Source organism: Marmota marmota, unplaced genomic scaffold (assembly GCF_001458135.2).
Source record: "Marmota marmota marmota unplaced genomic scaffold, marMar, whole genome shotgun sequence".
NCBI classification, from domain to species: domain Eukaryota; kingdom Metazoa; phylum Chordata; class Mammalia; order Rodentia; family Sciuridae; genus Marmota; species Marmota marmota.
In genome coordinates, this window is record NW_025999869.1 from 6,045,408 (window position 1) to 6,067,339 (window position 21,932).

Genomic DNA, 21,932 nt, shown 5'->3' on the forward strand with positions numbered 1-21,932 from the left:
TGCGCAATTAATATTTACTGAGACCTGACAGCCTTTGGTGCGCTCGTCTGTGTAGTTCTCTCAGACAGTCAGAGAGGAGAGACGGAGCAGCGTGGCAGACAGGCTGGCTCTGCACGAGCTCTTGGCGGGGACGAGCAGAGCCTGCAAGGGGGTGGAGGGACAGGCGCTCGGTGGCCCTCTGCGCTGCCCCCGCTCAGCTTCACGCTCTCCCTTGCTTTTCCACAGGCAACTGGATAACAATCGCATCAGCTGCATTGAAGATGGAGCCTTCCGAGCGCTGCGCGACCTGGAGATCCTGTGAGTCGGTTTTGCGATCGCTGCCTTGTGTGCGTGCGTGTGGTGTGTGCCGGTGCGGGGAGGAGAGAGGGGGAGTGTGTGTGCAGGGGGCTCCGTGTGGCTGCTTTTCTGAATCTTCTGCTGCAGTGCTATTAAAATTGGGAACCCGGAGATCCCTCCGGCTCACCTTGACCAAAGTGCTTGCAGGCAGCAGAGTGTGATTTCTCACCTCCCACAAACTGGGGTTCCTACTAATTAAGTCTCAATTGAGTCACTGCACCCCCGATGCTCCCTCGGTACTCGTGGCTGCGTGAGACAGATGGGCTAGATGGAGTCACCCCACAGCCCGTCGGAGTCTGTGTGAGTGGGCATACGAGGAGACAGGTTACAGGTCTGGGGCCAATGAGAGAGGGGCTAGCACCAGAGGGTCAGCTGAAATTGCCCAGAATCAGAAAGGGACCTTAGCACAGGACAGGGCGGATGCCAAACACCTGGTAAAGTCCAGCCATTGCCATCACTCCTGGGATCTCATCTCAGGTTCAAATTCAAACTTTAATCAGTAACCTTAACACAGCAGGGTGGAAAAGACGAGGGAAGTGCCCCCTCTGTCACCTCACCCTATGCTTCTTACCTAGAAAAAAATGTATAGCTGTCTTTCTGTCCTGGATTTTCAAGTGGTTTAACTAAGGAAATCTGATTTCGGGGGGAAAGTCAGCAAACAGTCATCTTGGGGTCATTCAAACTAAAGTTGGATTGTGTAAGAAAACATTTTGAATGTTCTCACCCATGTCTACACTTCCATCTGTCCCTGATTTGGGAGCCTGGAGAGGAGCAATAAAGCATAGTGGAACTTGTGTCAGGAGATGTATGATTCAGTCCTAGTTCTGCCACTAATTAGCTGTGTGACCTTGGGCAAGTCTCTTCGGCTCTTGAATCCTCAGTTTTCTCATTTGTACAATGCAGTAGTTGGTTGCTCTATCTTGGAGTGACTTACCTTTACAAATTCTGCAAAAAAATTATTGCAATGCTACAATTCTAGCCAGTGAGTGCTAAGAGATTAGGATTTGTTGAGCCTCCTTTGAAAAAAAAAAAATTACATAGTCACAGGTACCTGTGTCTGATTCTAGCAGAATGAATGAAAGCCGAATCAGTACATGAATGAATATATTTAAATGTCCCTTTGTACATAAAGGAAAGAGTATAGGTTCTCCCTTCACCTTCCTGTTCACCTGGCCCAGAAGATGCTAGCAATGGTTAGAAAGAGCCCTTCACCCTGAGAGGAAGGTGATTCCAAGAGGAATCAGGGGGGGAAGGGGCGTGCTGAGGCTGAAAGCTATTGGAAATCAGATGAGAGCTGAGAATTCCTGGTACAGAATACACAGGACCCTCAGCAGGGGAGTTGGGTTGTCATTCCTAAGATGGATGGTCTCTCCTCACCCAAACTCTGACCCCGGAACCGGCAACAAATGCATGTCTGCGAGGGAGAGTGTGCCAGCCCAAATTTAGTAATCTTGGACTTCTCAGGAGGCTGAGGCTGAGATGGATAGGCATGCTTTTCCCTGCCTGCAGAAAACGCCTTTGTCAAAAGGGCCACTAGAAACTTATCACCTCTCCCCTCCCTTGCCAGAGAGAATGAAAAAGATGAGAAAATTCCTTGGGAAGAGACCAGGAAATGGAAGTCATCAGCTTTCACCAACAGCTGTGATGACCTGTCAACCCCAGGAGGGTTCTCTGTGCTCGAACATGTTGCCCCCAAGATGACTGGGGGGAGGGGGCTTCACCCAGGCACACCTGGGTGGGGAATCCCGAAAGTGGTGCAGCTTGGGTCAAGCTTCTTAACCTCTCTGAATCTTCTTCCTCAACTTTGAGGAGTAATGACCTAAGCATTACATAGGAGGGACTCTCTAAATGTTATCCCTTCCACTTTCCGAACTTTCTTTCTGTTCTACCTTCACCCCCATCAAACCCCTACCCAGGACAAAATTAGACAACTCCTCTCAGATATTTGCTAGAAGAAAAATTTGCACCCAGATACACCAGGTGTTTCCAGGCTAAAACTTAGAGACCCATGACCAAAATAATTATCAAAGTTCTCATTCTCCATCATTACAAAAAAGCCCACAGGATCTGATTAGTTTATCTTTTCAATTCCAAACAAAGCCAGATCAATAGCTTTGTTTTAAAGATGCTTGCTTTTGGCTTCTCATGGCTAAGTACTTAAAATTAATCATAATCAGTTATTCCATGGGTTTTTAATTTCCAGCAGAGGCATATAGCTTTGGAACCATCCATCTTAATGGCTAGCCACTCTGAAATCAGTTGGGGCTGACATCTCTATTTAAAGAGCTCCCCTGCTCTCCTGGCCCCAGACCTTCCAAGTCTCATCTGCACATTGACAATTTATAATGCTTCTCTGTAATCACAATTTAGGCACCGTAAAGAAATAATAAATAGGAACTTAGGGAGGGCATCACACATTAATTTAATAAATTTTTCAGAGAGAGAGAGAAAACATATTCAAATTACCCTATTCACAGAAAGGTCATTTTTAAGTATCTGAAGTTTAAAAGTTTGCAAATTAAGGAGACAAACTCTAATGGTTCAGGTGTGCTTACTCATGGTTAGCCATGGAATGTTCTCAAAATTAACTTAAGGAAAATTTGCAGATGTTAACTACTAGTGGAAATTGTTTCACACATGATAACCCCATTATTCTGTCCTTCCTGTGGCTGAAAATCACAAAATGTGCTTCCATCGAGGCTGAGGTCAGTTTCACTGATTCAGTTGAGCTGGAACTTAGGAAGCAAGTCTGGGAGGCAACCCCTGACCAGAAGTGAAATGAACTGGCGCAAGGTCGGAAGGACCGTAGGTTGCCCACCTCGCCCAGTGGTAGTGCTCAGCTCAGAGTGTAGAGGACAAGGAAAAGAGCTACCACCTACCTTCCCAGGAAACCAGGAAAGGAAAAACAGGAAAGCACAAGGTACAATGTCCCAAGGCTTCCATGCCATTGCAGGAGAGGAAGGACGAGGAAAACGAACAGCGAGTGGCTACTAGTGCCCAGCTCCATAGCCAGTGCTTGTGCACACACTTTCACTGCGCAGCCTCATAACCTCATGGAGCTGCCGTTGCCACCCCTCCTCTCACAAAGGAGCTCATCTCAGGGAAGTCGAGCCACTGCTCACCTACTAGGCGGCACAGCCTGTGTAGTTAACCATTGTAGCAACATGGCCCAAAGAGGGGACAAAACACTTAAACAGGGCAGGGGGGAAGCTGTCGTGGTGTCTGTCTCCCATGGAGCATGGTCAGCGTGTGCTGAATGCAGGATGATGACGGTGAACTGGCCTCTAAGAACTGAGTTAGGCAAGCTGTCAATGCCCCATGTTGGGACCTCCCACAAGCCCGCAAACTTGCCTCTGTCATTCCCTTTACCCAGCAAGCAGGTCCCCACAACACAGAAGGTAAATCAGATTTGCAGGGAAAGAAAAAAATCCTGCTTCGTCGCTGTTTTACATTATAGTTGCAGAGATGATTCGTCTCACTTCTCGTCGCCAGTTGACTTTGACACTTAATATTTGGGGACTCTGTTTTCCAGAACCCCCCAAAACACAGCCTTGACTTCATGGCATTTATGATTCTTAATTAAGAGACCGAGGCTTCTGAGTCAGACTGCCTTTTGTCACCCAAATTATTGCCCTTTCGTTTCCACCTGTTCTATGCATTTTGTGATTCACATGCTAGGTTTTCTCCAAATCATGCTTATGCTCCATCACATGCGCCAAGACCGCCTTCCCAGCATTGCGCAGTCAGGAATCACCAGCCTCTGCCAGCTAGCCAAGGAACAGCCAGGTATTTCAACAGCTACACCAGGCCCATACACCATCATGGGGGAAAAACACTTAAATGATGGTGGGTGGGGGGAGCATTGGACAAATGAAGCAAAAATGAGAAAATCTGGTTAATGAAATCTGTAATTAATTTTTTCAATAGTATTGCAGAGGAAGAAAAGGTATTTTTAGATATTATTTCCCAGTTAAATGTAACAAATCAGAACTTCAGAAGATACGTTGTCAAAAATGCCAGACCCGTGATGTCAGGAACATGTCCTAAAAATGCTCCCAGCTCCCATAAGTGGTCTGCCCTTAACAAGTCACTGGTACCCACTAAATTGCATGTAGATAAAACAGCTCTGTTGATGACAATTGTTTTGAAAATCTCGCCCCCATTTATGTCACCTGACAATTTTGGAAATTTAGACATCATAATAGCCTGATTCTGGAAGGGCCTTAGGTGTCTCTAGAATGACCTCTTATATTGTTCAGATAAGGCACAGAGAGAAGGGCCAGGACTGGAGGGAGACACATCCTGCCTAACATTCTGTACCCTGAGCACCTCACTGGGCTCACCCGTCTGGCTGACCCTTGTTAGACTTGCCCAAGGTCAACAGCAAGTTGGTTGCAGTAGAGAGACAAGAATCTGGGGCGCCAGACTCCTGACTCCATGTCTTTGCCCACAGTGGATGTCTCCATGCAACCCTGCTGTTCAGAAGGAACCACTGGTTAGACTGGGGATTCCAAGCATGATTTGTCCTTTCAGAATCCACCCACCTTTATGTTTTTGATACTGTTTCAGAGATTGGTGGGGAGCAAACATTTGTGCAGGATGGAATCAAGGGATGATCCAGCTTTCTGCAAACCAGACCATAGACCAATGACAGCCCATATCGCACCCACAGATGAGATTGTTTTTTTCTTGTCCTGTAGAGTGTTTTATAAAAATTGAAATTAGCATTTCACATTTAAAACTCGGGATTACTTTCATAAAAATCCAGATTTCCAGTTTCTCTCAAAAAACCCAAAGCACTGGCAACCTTGGGACCACAGTTCCACATTGCAGCAGTCAACCGTGGCTGCGGAGCCCTTGCCCTCCTAAGATGGGGTGTGTGACTCCTCTTTGCCTCTGACCCCTTCTCATTTAAGTTCACTGCCAGCCCAGGGAACCTTGCTTGAGCCTATCCAAGAAGCAAGGACCTGGTGTGCATCCAGCATAGTGGCCAATGAAGCTCCTGGGCCAGCACTTTCCAGAATTGTTGAGTGGCCGCACACAGAGAGAGCTGAACAACTGAGTCCAAGACTCCCAAAACTGAGTGAGGACACCCAGAGGCAATAGGAATGTGTCTTGTCTCATCTGGAAAGTTCTTGTCAAAAGCTAACGTAGCCTCCAGATTCCCTTTGATTTTTGAAATGGCTGCAATTAGGTTTATGCACAGGAAGACGACGTGTTCCAAATGTTTATCACAAGAGCTGCCCCTCTGCCCTGCAACAGACCCCTGCATTACCCGGTACACTGAGCATTCCCCACTCAGCCCACCTAGAGAGGAGAGATCCCAGAGTTAAAGCAGTAGTGGAATTAACCAAACTTGTAGGGCAGTTTGGTTGTATTTCAACCATGCCTACATGGGTACGTGACACTGCTGAACCCTGAGCACACAGGCAGACACAGAAAAGTAAGTGGAGAAGAAAGCCCTTTTCTGATATGAGAAGAGGGCAGTAAAAATAAATTGACAACAGTGCTGCTGCCCAGACGAGGTGGCTAACTCTCATGATGGAGACCCGGTGTCCTGGATGAGCAGTGCTCAGCAGCAGGTCAAGGACATTTAGGGAGTCGGTCCAGGTCAGAGTTTAATACAAATGGTGATCCATCTTCCATTTCAACCAATCTTCTTCTGAGTATAGACCCAGATCCTCTGATTAACAAAAAATAATGATGATGTGATGATAATATATCACAATGAAGTGATGTAGTGATGTTAGTATAGTCATCAATAGCATTCCCTCCTCCAGGTATGAACCTCCACTACTTTTGAGCACCTACCTCCACGTCTGAGCATCCTCCAGACATTGTGATAAGACTTTAGAGGGCAGCATCTTATCTAAATCCTCATCATAATGTCACAAGGTAGATTCTATTAATCTCACTTTACCAGTAAGGTCTAGACTGAAGCTCAGAGAAATTGAATAACTTGCCCAGGGTCACACTTGCAGGTTGAAGGGACTCTTCTTCCGATACTCAAATTCAGTTCTGCCTGAAATCTGAGCCCTTACACTTTATGCTGCTAAAAAAAAGAAAGAAAGAAAGAAAGAAAGAAAGAAAAATACACCCCAGAACATGCATGCCATAAAACTAAGTATATGTGTTCGTGAGGTCACTGGCTATAGGGAATGCCCAGAATAATTCAGGGCCATGTTTTTCTTTTCTTTTTTCTGTGTGCTAGGGATTGAGCTCAGGGGCACTCGGACTCTGAGTCACATCCCCAACCCTGTTTTGTATTTTATTTAGAGACAGGGTCTCACTGAGTTGCTTAGTGCCTCACTTTTGCTGAGGATGGCTTTGAATACATGATCCTTCCTTCTGCCTCAGCCTCCTGAGCTGCTGAGATTGCGGTGTGCACCACCGCGCCAGGCCCGTGGCTTTTCTTTTTGGAAAGTTATGGATAGGAGGCTTAGATCTAAACTTAAAATTGGGCTTACCAGCTAATGCTGGTAACCCCCTCTCCCTCCAAGGCAGGCAGATGTACAGCTCAGTTGAACTTTGGATGTTAGCCTGCTCCCACAGAACTGGCAGCCAGTCCAGCACCAGCAGACTTGATGTTCAGGGTTTATTTCCTTATTGTATAATGGAAACACTCACCCTCAGGTCAGGCGTGTGGATTAAAGGAGATTCCATTGGGCTGTGCCCACAGCCAGTGCCCACTCAGGACACCTGTGGGGTTTGAAGTTGCTAAATACTCTGTAATACATTGCCATCTCCAGCATCTCATGAAGCCTGGCACATAGTAGGTAGTCAGTTAAAGCACATAGCACCAGCTCAAGATCAAAGTAATTGACTTCACAGAAGCCCACCCTGCCCCAGTCCCTCTAGATCCTCTGTTATGTTTCAGCCCTGAGCAAAATTAAGGTTGTGGTCCTCCCAGAGCTATTTTAAATGTTGAACAATGCAGTGTGAAACTGCCACCCTGCATCCTTCACATTATCTTTGATTTTGTATTTCTCCAGATAAATGTTTTTTTTTCTTTTTCTTTTCCTTTTAATAATGAATGAAATCAGAGCAACAGTGAAAATTGGTGTATTCTAACAGACAAGATTCATTTTTATTTATTTACCAAATGTTTCATTCATCTGATTTTCTCCAGGAGCTGCAAATATTTTATTGGTTTTAACAGTCTTCAGAATTAGAGTGTTTAGTCATGAAATAGTTTTGAATATAGAACTGTCATTGCTTAATGAAAGTCTTAAAATATCCCTGAATACAATTTTTTGTTGGTGGTGGTACTTTGCTACAAATTGTGATTTGTTCAGACAACAGGATTAAATTGCACTTTGTGGAAAACACCTTCCATTCAGCCCCAGAGAGTCAGGACAGGGGCTGGGTTTGCACGACACACCCTTGTGCTCACAACACACCAGAGTCACCCACCCCGGGTTTGATGATAGTTATGCTCTTGAAATGACTAGCTGGGTTTTTAGAACAGCAGCTTAAGGAAAAAGTAAAAATTACTTTGAAATCTGAAACCATTTTTTTCATTTAAATAAGCAGAACTTGAAAGTACCTTTAGTCTGGGGATATCTTATGATTTCTTGTCCCTGTTAACCAAAGGTGGGTTTAGTCTCTGAGGTTGAAAATGTATTGGTGTACCTTCCTGGGGAAGAGGGTGTGGCAGAGATCACCAAACTGTTCTTCAGCATCAGCAAGAAAGGGTCTAGAATATATGAACCTCCCCCTAACTTCTCCTTTGTAGGGTACCTAAAGGAGTCAGGTTGTGGAGGCCAGGGACTGCAGACCTCAGTCCCCCATCTCTGGGCTAAAATTCTGACTTGACCAACTTGGTTTGGGAGCAGCATTTTGGTTTGGTTTGTCCCAGTGAAAACTCGAAAAATTGTTCTGTATCATTGAAAAAAAGATTTCCAAGAGTTTTCTTTCGGGGTCGAGCAGGGAAGGCAGTGGGAAATGCTAAAGCCACCAAAAGTACAGATTGGCCATTCACTGTGAGAGGTGCCACTGGACCGTCAGGAAGGGCCCCTGCCCCATGTTCAGCTCTGCTCTTCCCCCATCCCCTCGGCGGCCAGTGGGGGCTCTGGAGACAGGAGTTTGTGTGTGTTGCCTGAATGTCTCCCCCTGATCAGCTCCCATCTCTTGGCACTCAGGGTTCTCCAAGCCTGGGAGCCATGTTCCCTTGAATAGCCAAACCTGCCCACTGTGGCTGCTGCCATCTTCTCCCAGGAAGCTCAAGACCCGAGGGCTCAGCTTACCTGAGGCAGAGAATCCATTCCTCTATAGAACTGGGTCCTGAAAGCCAGGATCTTGAAACTCAAATAGGAAATTGACTCTCTTCTTCCAATTGGCTTTACGGACGGAAGGATGGCAGGAGGGAGGTGATGGAGATTCGGAGCTGGGGAGCAGTGGAGAGGCATTCCTGATTTTCCCTGATTTTCCATTTCCTATTTTTGAAGTAAGGAAGGAGTCCTGAAGGGGAGGAGGCAGAACAAAGGGAAGTGATACCACTTCTCCTGGGTCATATTTGGACTCTTCAGGCTTATCACAGAAAGCTCTAGGGTCCATTTTCTTTTGACTTCTAATTAAATCATAGGATCCCAACAGCTGGTCCGTGTTAGAGTAAATAAAACCTGATAATACGGGGTTTTACCTTTATTTTGTGGTCCTTCCAGTGTTTAAAAAATAATAATAAAACTATTGCCAACATTAAAAACTCATGTTATTTTATATAAAAGTAGAAGTTCAAGTTCCATTGAATATCTAGAAACTGTGACAACCCTGGCCTGCCTGTCCAGCAGGACTGGTCCAGCAGGACCATCCAGTAGAACTTTCTGTGATGAGGAGCTGTTTATCTGGGCTGTCTAGTGTGGTAGCTGCCAGCCATACGTAACTTGGGCACTTGAGGTGGGGCACAAGTAATTCAGAGATTGAATTTTTTTAAATCTTATTTAATTTTAATTCATCTGAATTTAAATTGCCACATTTAGCTCATAGCTACTTCATTGGACAATACAGGTTTGGGACAGAGTGGCTGCCAGTGCACCCTTTGGACAGGGCATGCCCTCTGCAAACCTCCATAGTTCTTCCCAAGCCTGTTCCTGTTTGCCCTGCTCCATGCCTCTCCAGCCATTAGTCATTTATTAAGAGCAGAAAGCTTAAACGAGTGCTTTCTAAAAGTAAATGCACTGAAATATCTGCCAGTCTCCTCATCCTCCTCTCTGCGCCTTCCTCTCTTAATTTATACATATAGATTTACCCACAAAAGACTCACTTTCATTGAAACCCAGGATTATAATTATCAAAACCATTTCCCACCAAAGCCACGTCCTTTCTGCATGAATTAATTTCCTGATCTCCACGATTCCCTCCACTCAGCCTTGCAAATGACTTCCACAAAGTCAACTAGGTGGGAACATCACTCCAGTGGCTGAACTTGTCTCCACAGACAGCTAGAAATGTGGCCGTCAGTTAAGGAAGCAAACCCTCTGACCCCTGCAAGCTGAGCCAGGTAGCTGCAGACAGAGAGAAAGAAATCTGCACAACTATTTTCACATGCTGCACAGTGGGGGCTGGTTGCAACTTGGAGAGTTTGACCAGCTGTCCTTGCTTTGTGCAAAGCTAGGCAAATCTGGACATCCATGACCACTTTCCCTGGCATTTGGAAAACTGCTCCCAATTCAATAATGCCAATGTAGTCAGCACCAACCCTGCTGGACTTGGAGAGTGGAACTGTGAACTAGGAAGACCTGAGGTCAAGTGATTCCACCACTTCATTTTAAATGAAAGAAACTCCCCAGAAAAGTTCAGTGACTTGCCCGTAACCATAGGAAAATTTCATGGAATACCCAGGCCAGAAAACAGGTCTCTCAGCTCTTTATCTAGCAGTATTCACTGCTGCCTGACTGTCCTCTGTATTAGCAGACAGGAAACAAAAATTAGTGAGGCCAGGCTTTATGTCCTGTCTGTGCCAGCGGCCCTTAATCCCCAGTGTTTTGCCAAAGGGAGGTTTGCATTCAACTTGAGGACAACATCCTGCATTTATAAGGCTTTCCAGGTATGTGGTCCAGTCTGGGGGATGACCACCCAGTGCCCTAACAGGTTACTGCTCAGTCCGAGGTCAACTTGGAGAAGGAAGACCATGGAATCCAAGCTATCAGGGGTACCTAGAAACCCCGTAAGTAAGTCCTGTTTACGAGCCCTGCTGGGCCAAGGTACAAATGGCACCCAGCTCCCTGTGAGAGTACCTCCCTTGCAAGTGTCAGAGGGTATAGCAAGACCTCTCTGGCATCTCAGCCCAAGAGCAAAAGCTGCAGACACCACCCTGTGCAGGTTTTCTGCCGCAGTTCTGTGGGGCTCTGTTCCCAACCTGCCTGGAGTGACAGTCTTCCTTCATACACAGACACTTTCTCCGGGCCCTTTGTCACCAAGGGATGATAGTTCAGGGGAAAACTGTGGGATGATTGTTGATTGTTTAAAGATAGTGGATTGGAATAGTGGGTTCCTGAAGTGCATCTCAGCTGGCAGTGGCTTTCAGGACACGCAGTGCCAAAGGAAGGCTTTAGCCACACTATACCAGCATGCCACCGAAATGCTCTCATTCTCTTAACAGATTTAACTTTGGGATTCAAATTGCTAGTTCTTTTGGTTCAGGCCACAAAAATGTACCTGCAAGCCAAACCCAGCCTCCAGGCGGTTCACCTGTGGGTTTTGTTTCTTAAAGTGATTTAGTTTCCAATATTAAAAAACCAGGAGACTTCCTATGAAATTCTAGACGTCTCACTTTCTCCTTGTGGGGTGGGGCAGGAAGAGCTGGCTACACTGCACCTACGTTCCAGCTTAGCACAGTTTCTAGGAATGAGAAGTGACTGGCCCATGGAGGAAGGCTGTCTACTAGGTTCCTGCACAGCCCACTTATGTGACAAGCCTCCCTTTGTAGACAGCTGAGCCCATGCCCCTGCATCAGCCCAAAAGGCTATTCTTAGTGGAAATTTATTTTTCTCAAAAGATGCCAAAAACATGACCCTTCATGTTTTGAAACTCACCAAACCAATTCAGTAAATATTTATCGCGTCTCCCTCCATGCAGACACTGGGTCAGGCTCTGCCTAAACAAAGCACAACCAGGTCTTCTGCCCTCGTCCCAATAGGGCTGCATTGGTGGGCGCTCGGCGTGCATGTCAGGGAGTGTTCAAAAGCTTCATCCTCCTTCCTCGCTTACCAGGCAAGGCACCCAGGGAGTGAGAGGGATATTGTCTGGTTTTTTCCCTTCTTAACTACAGACTCACCTGTCCAGTTGGAGGCCACTCTTTCCTCCTCGACCCATTGCGGGTATCTTGGCGAGCTGGAGCTACCTGGTTTCCAATAGTTCAGTAGACAAGATTGCCCAGGCTCCCACCCTGTAGACAGTGAAAAAGAATTGCAGGATCCAGGCCCCTCCTTCACGTTGGCACAGGACGACACTTGAACGGTGGAGTCACCACTAGGCACTCTGTGTGACCGTCTCAGTGGATAAGGACTTCTCCCCAATCAGGGCTCCAGAAACACAGGCACATGGTAAATGATTATGCAGCCGAGGGTCGGAGCCATGTGGGAGTTGAGGATTCATCTTCCTCTTTTGATCTTCCATTTTATACACTTTTTAGAAGCATCTTTTCTCTCTCTTTCAACACCAAGGCTCTGCTCAGTGGGTGGAGACGGGTTTGTGCCTGTCATAATGTGAATATATAATGAAGGAAGAGCGGAAGACAAGTCCTTTTGTTAAGGAATCTGTAGCATCAAAGGCCCACATCAGCAGCTGATTGTTTTTATTTATTTCTGTAGGTTTTATATGACACCTGGAGGCCATTTAAAACGTTCCTTGGCCGTGAGAGCTGTGTGTTTAAAAATAATGCTCACCCGGTGCCAAATCACTTTAGAGTCGGGAACAAATATTGAGACAAAAACCCCAGCTGTTATTGCTTTGGCTGCTAATTTGAGGTGTCACACGAGAGCCCGACTGCTATCCGTCAGTGAGTAAGGCCCCTCGCGAGGTCGTTATGTTTCCTAACAGTTGAAAGCAATGGCTCATCAGCGTGGCATTGGTTGTTTTCATTATGTGCCCACACGATGGTTATGAGCTTTAATTTAAACGACCCATGGGGACATCAAGGAACTCGAAATGTGCAGCACCCAGGACCCTTCAGGAGGGAGAGCAGGTGACAGATGGGTGAGAGATGGCTTCCCACTCTCATTTCTCCTGCCTCCCTCCTGTTCCTCCTGCCCCGCCTGCCCCCGGGGACCCGTTTCGCCCACTGTAAACAGCCAACGATGGACTTTGCTTAAAGAACAGATCTGGTTCTTGGTTCTTCAGCATATTCTTAAAAATCCCACCGACCCATCCAACAGCAAGGGCCATAGGGGCTTCGGGAAATATCAACTAGTTGGCAAATCTTGACTTTCTAAGGCTTTGAGACACAGTTATCCTTCCTTCTGTGTGGCCTCTACCACCATCCTCATTGCCCTAGCTGAGTCTTCTGCTCCTGGCACAGGATGGAGTTGTGTGATGTCATTGTCTCCAAGCAGGCTGGGCAGTGAGGCCAGTGCCCCCAAACCCACATGGTTCCTGAGATTGAAGTGGGGTGAAGTCTGCCTAAAGGTATTTCTATAAGAGGCAGGTTTTTGTGGTTGTTTGGGGGTTTTCGTTTGTTTGTTTGGTACCAGGGATTAAACCCAGGGGCACTCGACCACTGAACCACATCCCCAGCCCTATTTTGTATTTTATTTAGAGACAGGGTCTCACTGAGTTGCTTGGTATCTCGAATTTGCTGAGGCTGGCTTTGAACACACAATCTTCCTGCTTCAACCTCCTAAGCCACTAGGATTACAGGTGTGTGCCCCTGTGCCTAGCTATAAGAGGCAATTTGTATAATGCTTAATAATATAAGTCCTGGTATTACATCTCCCAGGTTTGAATATTGTCTCATAACTCTATAGCAGTGTGAGCTGAACAGAATTCATTGATCTTGCTGGGCTTCCAAAAGGAAATAACAATAGAATCTCAGGGTTATAGAGAGAATTAAATGAGATAATGTGTGGAAAGTGCCCAGCCATGCTGGCACCTAAGAGTAATTTCATTTCTCTTGCCCTGTCTGAGCCAAACAAGAAGTAGGGGCAGCAGGGAGCCCCTCCTCCCCATTTAGGTTCATACACTGCTGGCCCCCTCCATTTCTCCTCCCCCGATGCCAGCAGTTAGATACCACCCACCAGGCCAGGCCCTCTCTACCCTCAGCTGCTGTTTGGGAAGGACTCTGCCTACGTCAGTGTGTCCGCTCCTCTGAATCGAATATAGGAACTCTTGGAGGTGATTCTGCCTCTCAAGGTTGGACTGTTGGCTTTGGACACTCACATGTGTAATGAGTAGTCAGATCATGTCTAAGCTCACTTGAAAAAGAGTGCCATGGCTGCTGATGACTCACAGAGTCTTCTTGGGGACCATCAAGGAGGGAACCACCTTGCCTATCTAGCCGTGGGGAGAATTCACCCTGTCTGAGACAGGGAATGAAGAGTGTCTCACCTGAGGAGCCTGGGTCCTCACTGTGTGGGGGAAGAGGCGGGTTTCCAAGAGTACCTAGGGGGGTTGGCACACTGGGAGGCTACAGTGGCAACCATGGCAGATGCCTGCTTTTGCAATTATGTGATACATGCTCACAGATAATACTGTTGCATTAGAGCCAATTACATGGTGTTATGGACACACAACATGCAGATTACACCCAGAGCCAAGAAAGCACAGTGATAAAGCGGTGGCCTAATCAGGGAAGACAGAGGGAAATGTCAGCCTCATTAAGGTTGCCAGGGTGGCATGGCTGGAGCTGGTCGCAGCCCCTCCAGATGCAACATGGCTGTCTCGAGTGATGCAAGAGAAGCACACCTTGGCACTCAGCAGAGAGCAGTGGGGACAGGGAAAGAAGCCATGTTGGAGCTCTGCAGGGTGGTTCCAGCCACCTCTTTTAAGGACTGCCCGCCACCTCAGAACTCCAGCCTCTTCCTGAGCGGGAAGATACTGTGCCACTATCAAGAAGAAGGCCTTTGGGACCCAGTGCAGCAGGGACACCCTCCTGCTCTCCTCTGCACTTGTGGAGAGATTCTTTTCTCAGCTTTTTTCTAGGTCTGTGCATGAGGGTCCTCTGGCAAGCCCTCTCTGATATCAAGGTGAAGCTTGGCACACCACTGCCCAAGTTCACTCCACAGCCAACCTGGCATAGATTCACAGGCCCTATCTCTTGTATCAGTCCTGACTCTATCCTGGTATCGCAGGTTGGGCATGGTGGGAGCTGGGGTGGTGGCCCAGGTGTGGATTTTAGAGTCTGACAGCTTGTGTTTGACACCCAACTTTCCTACTTGCCACATGAGGTTTCCTGAAAATGTGTTTTTGTTTTTGTATTCTTGTTGTTTATAAGTTTTGAAAGACTCTGATGGCATCTGCTCATCTCTGAGAACAGTTACGACTGGTCACATGTCATGCTTACTCCCTGGCAAAGGCAGAACTTGAACAGCCCAGTTCTAGAGCAGCCAAGGGCTGACCAACATTTTCTATATAAAGTCAGAGAGTAAATGTTTTAGGCTTTGCTGGCCATACGGTTTCTGTCGTAACCACTCAGCCGTTGTCACACAAGAACTACGACAGACAGCATGGAAATAAATGGGTAAAACTTTATCGACAAATACAGGCTGCATGGCCTGGGGTCTGGCCTGTGGGCAGCATGTACCCGGTCCCTGGAGCTGACCATTATCTGCACCGCTGCCTTGTGCACTCACCATGGCCGGGATCCCTTGTCTTGCCCTGGCACCCAGGTGAGCAGTGAGCAACATGAACCAGAGCCAGCTCTTCCCTGACACAAATGTTGAATCTGTGCACTCCAGGAGCAGAGATAAGTACACTAACCCTCAGTGGCCTGGGAAAAAATATTGGTCCAGCCTTTCTAGTGCTCACCACCAAGAGAGAATGGATGCATTGCCAGGAGTAGCATTGTCCTAATGGTTCGTTTTAAATGGGAAATAATCACTTTGTACGTTAGTTATGTATGTTCCAATCATGATAAAGCAAAGGGCAACTGGACAGTATAACAGTCAAATTTAGCCTCAATATAAATACATATTTATAAACAGCAGGAAATTTATAAGATAGAAATAAGAGGTAGGTGTACTATCTTTTCCACCACACAGGGAGGAGAATTGACTTTATTTCTAGTTAATGCTGAAATGCACATTCAGTACCTTTCAAAGATACAAAAATACTGGACAGTCCTGAAATTTACAGAATTAATTTGACCCTGAACTTGTGCTTGAAACCTGATGGAAAATGCTGAATGAAGAGTATTTACTTAGGATAAATCTGCCAACTACTGCCTGGATAATTGGGGAGGGAGGCATATTTTCTCAAAATATGTCCAGATGAGAAGAATGAGGTCAAAGGTAGACTCTGAAACTGGAAAAGCTCCTCCTGAGGATGGAGGTAGATAAGATGAGGTGACGAGGTGACCCCTAACTTAGCATGGACCAGGGATCCAATGGAGGGGTGGGATAGTGTCACTGTTGAAACAAACCTTTTTTCTATTTGCTAATTCCCAACAAGGTTTATAAACTGAGAGGCAACAGAACAGTTTGTGCAGGTGTTTCCAGTCCCATGTGGATATGACAGGAAAGATCTGGATGGAGTGACAGCTTATCCTAGAACAGGAGACAGTGGGTATATCAGGGAGAAATACGTAGAGAACCTTAGCCTCAAATTTGCTCATCTTTAAAATGGGGAGAATCAGCCGACTATAAATATCAAATTAGACCAATGTGAAACTATGTTATAAAGTACAGGACTGAACCAGCCCAAGCCACCAGAACCATTGTTGATGATCATTGAGAGTCCACGGGGGCACTGCTGTGTACTAAGTGCTTTATATATTCTTTTGCAAGGGTTTTGTGGTCAGCTGGGTAATGGATCCCAAATATGTCCACATCTCATTCCTGGGACCTATGAATGTTATGTTCAATGGCAAAAGGGACCTTGCAGATGTGACTAAAATTAAGGCTCCTGAGAGGTAAGATTATCCGGGAGGCTGTAAATGCAATCACCAAAGTCTTTATAAGATGGGGCAGGAGATCATAACAAGTTCACTGGAGGATGGAGTGACCCAGAAGAGTCATGGTCCAGGGTAGGAGTGACCTCTACAAGCTGCAAAAGGCAAGGAAACCGAGGCTTCTCCCTGATGCCACTGGAAGAAACAGCCCCAAGAACCCACTTGGGACAATGACCTCCAGGTTGTAAGACTTCAAACTTAAGCCACTAAATTCATGGTCCTCTGTTACAGCAGCGAGAGCAGACAGATACAGACCTTGCTCCTGGAGTCAGACTGGCTTGAATTTAAATCTTGGCTCCACCACCTGTTTCATTCTTCATTCATGGAATGGAGATATCAGAATTCCCTCCTTGCGGGGTGACCAGAGGAATTGAATGAGATGGGGTGGTGGAGCTCCTTTAGCCAGAGCCCGTCTATAATATACAAGAAGCTCTCTGTTAATGTTGGTAACTATTAGTATCATCTCACTTAATCACCACAAAAGCTCTCTGAGGTCAGGGTTATCATCATCTCCCTGTTACAAGGAGGAAACTTAGGTGAAGAGAGTGACCATGATGACATAGGCTGTAAATGGCAGAGTCAGAATCTAAACCAAGGCCCGTGCTCAGAGCTCTGCACTGGGGATATGACAGTTCCTCTGCTGAATGCCAGCTGCTCAGGCACAAAACCACAAAGAGTACAATGCTCTCTTCATGGGCAAAAGCTTCCAGGGCTAGAAATAAAATAAATCTATTTCTTAGGGAAACAGAAGCTGTAGCTGCGAGAGAGATCCGTGTCTAAGAGGTTAGCCACCCTCTGACATCTCTGGGTTGGCTAGCCCCAAGCTGCAAATCATGAAAGTCTGAATACTGTGTTTAGTCATTTCGGTTCTGGAATAATTGCTATTATCGTAAATGTTTTATGGCTCTCATTATGGCTCACATTTAAATATCAGTGTAGTAATACATTAATAAGTCATCACTGCCAGACCACTGCCAGACTCAGTTCAGTCGAAGCCCATGTATAACTGTACCATGTATTCAGTTCATTAGGGCTGGGCTGCGAACTCCCCCTGATGGTGAGCAGCATGGTCCAGAAGAAGCCCTGTCTCTTCAAAGGCTTCCTATTCCTTGCCTTTGAGAGACAAGGAGATGCTCAGATTTTTGTCTGGTAGTCAGTCAACAAACCTATCTAAGTATTGCCCAAGTGTGGAGGCTAGAACTCTGATGTGGACAGAGAAGAAATGAGAGCCTCCATTCTGCCCTGGAGGCCTTCCTAATCCTATGCGGCAGAGTCTGGTCTGATGGGAGTGATGAATATCTCTGCACTGTCTGATGAGATAAGGCTTCCGGAGTGCACAGAGACAGGATGGATGTCCCTTCCCCTCACCCACACACACAGAAAAGATGAGCCACACAAACAAAACAGCTAAGTAGGTTCAACTTCATAAAAGGCAACTCTCTGCACAGGCAGAGTAGCACAGTCACAGAATAGGCAGAAGCAAGCCATGTAAATTAGGTCCGCCTGTTCCTCTTACCATCCTGCATCCTAACACAGGGACAGACATGTGGTAGATGCACAGTGAACAATGAAGGAGGGTCAGGAATCAAGTGCTATGCCTCTGGGTAAGCAGACCCTCTGGGTCTCATTGGCCAAGCAAATGACAAGTAGACCAGGTGGGTTAGAGGAACCATCTGGGGTGGGGGCATGTGAATATTGGAATCCTGTTCTAAACTACAGTCATAAGGAGCTAAAGAAAGAATCTGTGCAGGGCCCCATGAGTGGGTGGGGTGAGCATGGGGGCTACTATGTGCTCAGTGGAGCTCGGTTTCTATTTCTGTAGAGGTTGGGGTAGGGGATAGAAATGACCAGGACAGGACTAGATTCTCCCCACTCTTGTTAGTAACAGTGGCACATACTATATGCTGAGCCTTTCCCAGTCTGTAAGTACCTGCCTCCTTCCACAGATGAAGAATTTGTAGATAAGTGATGTTACTAACTTGCCCAAGACTGCACTACTAGGGAATGGCCAGACTCAATTTGAACTACGTCTGGACCAGGCCTTGGGGCTATAGTCATGCACAACATAGAAAATGCCCCACCTTTGGAGAGCTTATGCTTGTAGAGGGCACTCAGGGGGAAGATGTTATGTTTACCAAGTGGCCAGTGCAGAAGTCACATAACCAATGAAACTTCCAAAGGAAGGCCCCTTCCTGGGCCAGTGGGGACTTGTATGGGCCCAAGAAAGGATGAGAGGAGTTGGGCTGATGAGAAAAGAAGTCTGATGTGGCCTTGGAGAGAAAGAGAAAGGGAAGGCACAGGAGTAGGTGGCCACCATGATGGTAGTGAGGGGTGTGTCCAGCTTTTGCTCTCAGGTGCAACGAGGCAGGTGGGGGGCCCATGGATTGTGGCCTCTCTATTAAGGAGTCCCTGAGTGCGCTGACCTGAGATGGCCCCTGCTGCTAAGTGCTGCAGGCCTCTGCCCATGGCCTCCTTGGCTGCCCTGTTCCCCTGGGCTTCGTAATAGTTCCCCAGACGGGTAAGGCTGGCAGTGCTCGCCTGTAGCCCGACTTCATTCCTCAGCAGTCCTACTCTGTCCCTCCTCACACCTTTCCTTGTGCAAAAGTCCTGGTCATTGTAGGAGCCCCATCCGTGGTCACGAACAAGATGGAGGTGAGTCAGTCTATGTCCCCATGGAGCTCACCAATGCACTTGAGATGAGATGTGCTTGCAGATGCCTGGGAAGTGCAGGAAAACCTGTTCATGTGGCCTCATGTGTGAGTAGATGGAATGTGGAGCCGACAAGGAACAGAGTAGGAGAGGGCAGGGTTCAGCCACCTGCAGCGCTAGCAGCTAGGGTGAGGTTGCTGGAGGTTACTCACCTCTCTGTGCCCCTTGGCCTCCGACACCAGCATAACGTCCACTTTGTGGGTCTGTGCGTTATAGGCAAAATGCCACGAATCTGTTTCCTTCTCTCTAAAAGAGGACATGCAACTGGCTGAGGAATTAGGGCCGTCCCAATGAAGCGCTCAGCACACAGTAGGATCAGGAAAGGTTGTCATTGCTCACAGTGGACAAGCCAGTGCTGCGGGAGAACAGCAGGAGGAACCTGGGGAATAAGGAAGTCAGCATATTCTCTCATCAGCCAGAGACCTGTCCCTTATCTCCAGCTGCCCTGATGATTGGCTGGTGGCTGTTGACTGTTGGTCCCTGCCCCGCCTTCTGTGACATTTCAGTGCCCCCATCTTGCTCCTCATTGACCTCTTCCTTTCCCTCTGTCTCCACAGCACTCTCAATAACAACAACATTAGCCGCATCCTGGTCACGAGCTTCAACCACATGCCGAAGATCCGGACTCTGTGAGTACAGGTCCCAGGTCCCCGCTCCTCGCCCGCCTGTCCCCTACCTACTTCCAAAGCTCAGCTCTCTAGTTGCCGATGACACCTCCTGTCAGCTAGCCCGGGAAGACAGTCCCTATATTCCAATGTCTCCTGCTATTAACTAAGGGGTGAGATGGTGAGGGAGAATGGATGCAGGGAAGGGTCACGGTGTCACCCATGACTCTGAACCACCATTCTGCACCAGACAGACTCATTTCTGTCATCTTGAGCCTGTGGGAATTCTCCCTGTACTGTGCTTGTTCTGTTTTCTCACCTTGATTTCAAAAAGTTGTTAATTGTCCATTGTCATAGAACATGCAAAACGGTGATGTCATGATTCACATTGCTTAGCTAATGTCATGTGCCATGAGCAGTTCTGTTGTATTGCCAGTGGCTGTTTTCCCCTCTGGGAATGGTGGAAGAGAAAGAGTCTTTGTCCCTTCTCTCTATCCCACCAAGAAAGACCCTACCCACTGCATCCCCCAGCTCACCTGCTCCCTGGATGATAATCTGATATTGAGATGCACTGACTTGGTCCTTTATCTTTAAGACTCCGCATAGGGTTAAGCCTTCCAGGGTGTGCATGCAAAGCAAATCTCCCTCGTGATGTCCAGAACTGAGAGCAGTTCTAGAGGCTGAATTATGTAGAAGTTCCCCTCAACTCTCAGCCAGAAATCCCTTCACAGGTTTCTCTGCAGATGGGCTCAGTTGCCCTTTCCAAAGAGCTTCATGCTTAGTTCTTGCTCTGTGTTAGTGGAGGCTCAGTGGCACTTGCCTGGCAGCCTCAGGGGGAAGCCAGCTCCTGGGAGCTTTCAGCCAGTGCATCTGGGGCCAAGGCAAAAACGCTAGAATTCCTCCTCTACAAACAGGGGCAATGATGAGGATCGGGTGGCTTTACATATGCATAGCACCTGGCATATGCTAGAGAGTAAATGATATAAATGATAACATTAGCATCACATTATTTATCCAGACATCTAGAACATTCCAAACAACCAGCTTATCTATGACCCCAAGCATCACGGAATACATGAGATTCCAAAATTCATAGAGTGGGGTCCTTTGGACTAGCAGCATCAGCAACCTGAAACTTGTTACAGAAGCAGACCTCCAGGCCCCACCCCAGACCTGTGGGAAGATCCCGCAGTGTGTTTTAACAAGCCCCCCCCAAGAGATTTTCATGCTCTATATCATGAGAGCCATGAGAACGTGATCTCACCTCAGGTGAGGACAAAGCAAAAGCCAGTGAGGCACTTTACAAGGAAGCAAAGCAGAGCCCCTCAGAAGGGGACAGGATTTGGAGTCAGGCTGAGCTGGGTGGAAATGCAAGCTCTGCCACTTCCTCTCTGTGCTTCAAGGAAAGTGGGTTAATAAATGCTCACCTCACTGTCATTATGAGAATGAAATACACTTGAATACGTGAAGGGCCTGGTACATGGTGTGCACAGACAAATACTAGTTATTGTAAAGAACAACAACAATTTGATGTCAGCTCCATCTTTTCTCTCCAAATTCTTCCCTTAATCACACAATAGCATAACTCAGCCAGGAAAATTTGTCCTTTTCCCAACCCCTTAAAGTGGGATGGTGCATTCATAGAATTTTAAGGAGAAGCCAGTTGGTCTTCAAAGATCTCTTCAAAGTCCCCTGCAAACCACAATTGAGCGGGGGAAATGTGTAGCCCAGGGCTCCCAGGCAAGGAGCCAAAAGTGAATCTCCGGACGCTGGGCCTGCGTCACCTCAGACAAGTGGGTGCATGGAAGAAAAATGACTCTCACCTGCAGAAAGCAGCAGCCCAGCTCCTGGGGAGTCTTCCTCTATGATTTATACTTTCCGTCTTTGTGATTTTCAGTTGAGGAGCAGCAATAATGGGAGCTTTCTGGTTCCATGGGAGTTGGGGCAGGTGGTTAGGCTTGGACCTTAGGTACTTGTTTAGGGTGCACTGGGAGGAGGCAGGGGAGGGACAGTTTTGTCTCCTTGTTTCTGTTGCCATTCTTCTCCATAGTCCTGAACATTCGTCTCTGAGTTCAGATCAATCAATCAATCTTGTCTGCTCTCTTTGCTTCCTGCCTGCTGCCATTTTCTCTTTAGTTTAATTTCAGAGATGGCTCTGTATAGAACTCCCTGGAGATGAG

The 21,932-nt window shown here is 47.1% G+C and overlaps 1 protein-coding gene across 1 annotated transcript in view; it reads left to right on the forward strand.

The window, feature by feature from the left end:
• Nucleotides 1–21,932, forward strand: part of Slit3 (slit guidance ligand 3) — a 563,280-nt gene that overhangs the window by 415,858 nt on the left and 125,490 nt on the right. The window contains exons 7-8 of the mRNA XM_048814838.1: nt 226–297; nt 19,705–19,776. Of these exons, the coding sequence (XP_048670795.1) occupies nt 226–297; nt 19,705–19,776 (144 nt within the window). The remainder of the gene's footprint in view (nt 1–225; nt 298–19,704; nt 19,777–21,932) is intronic.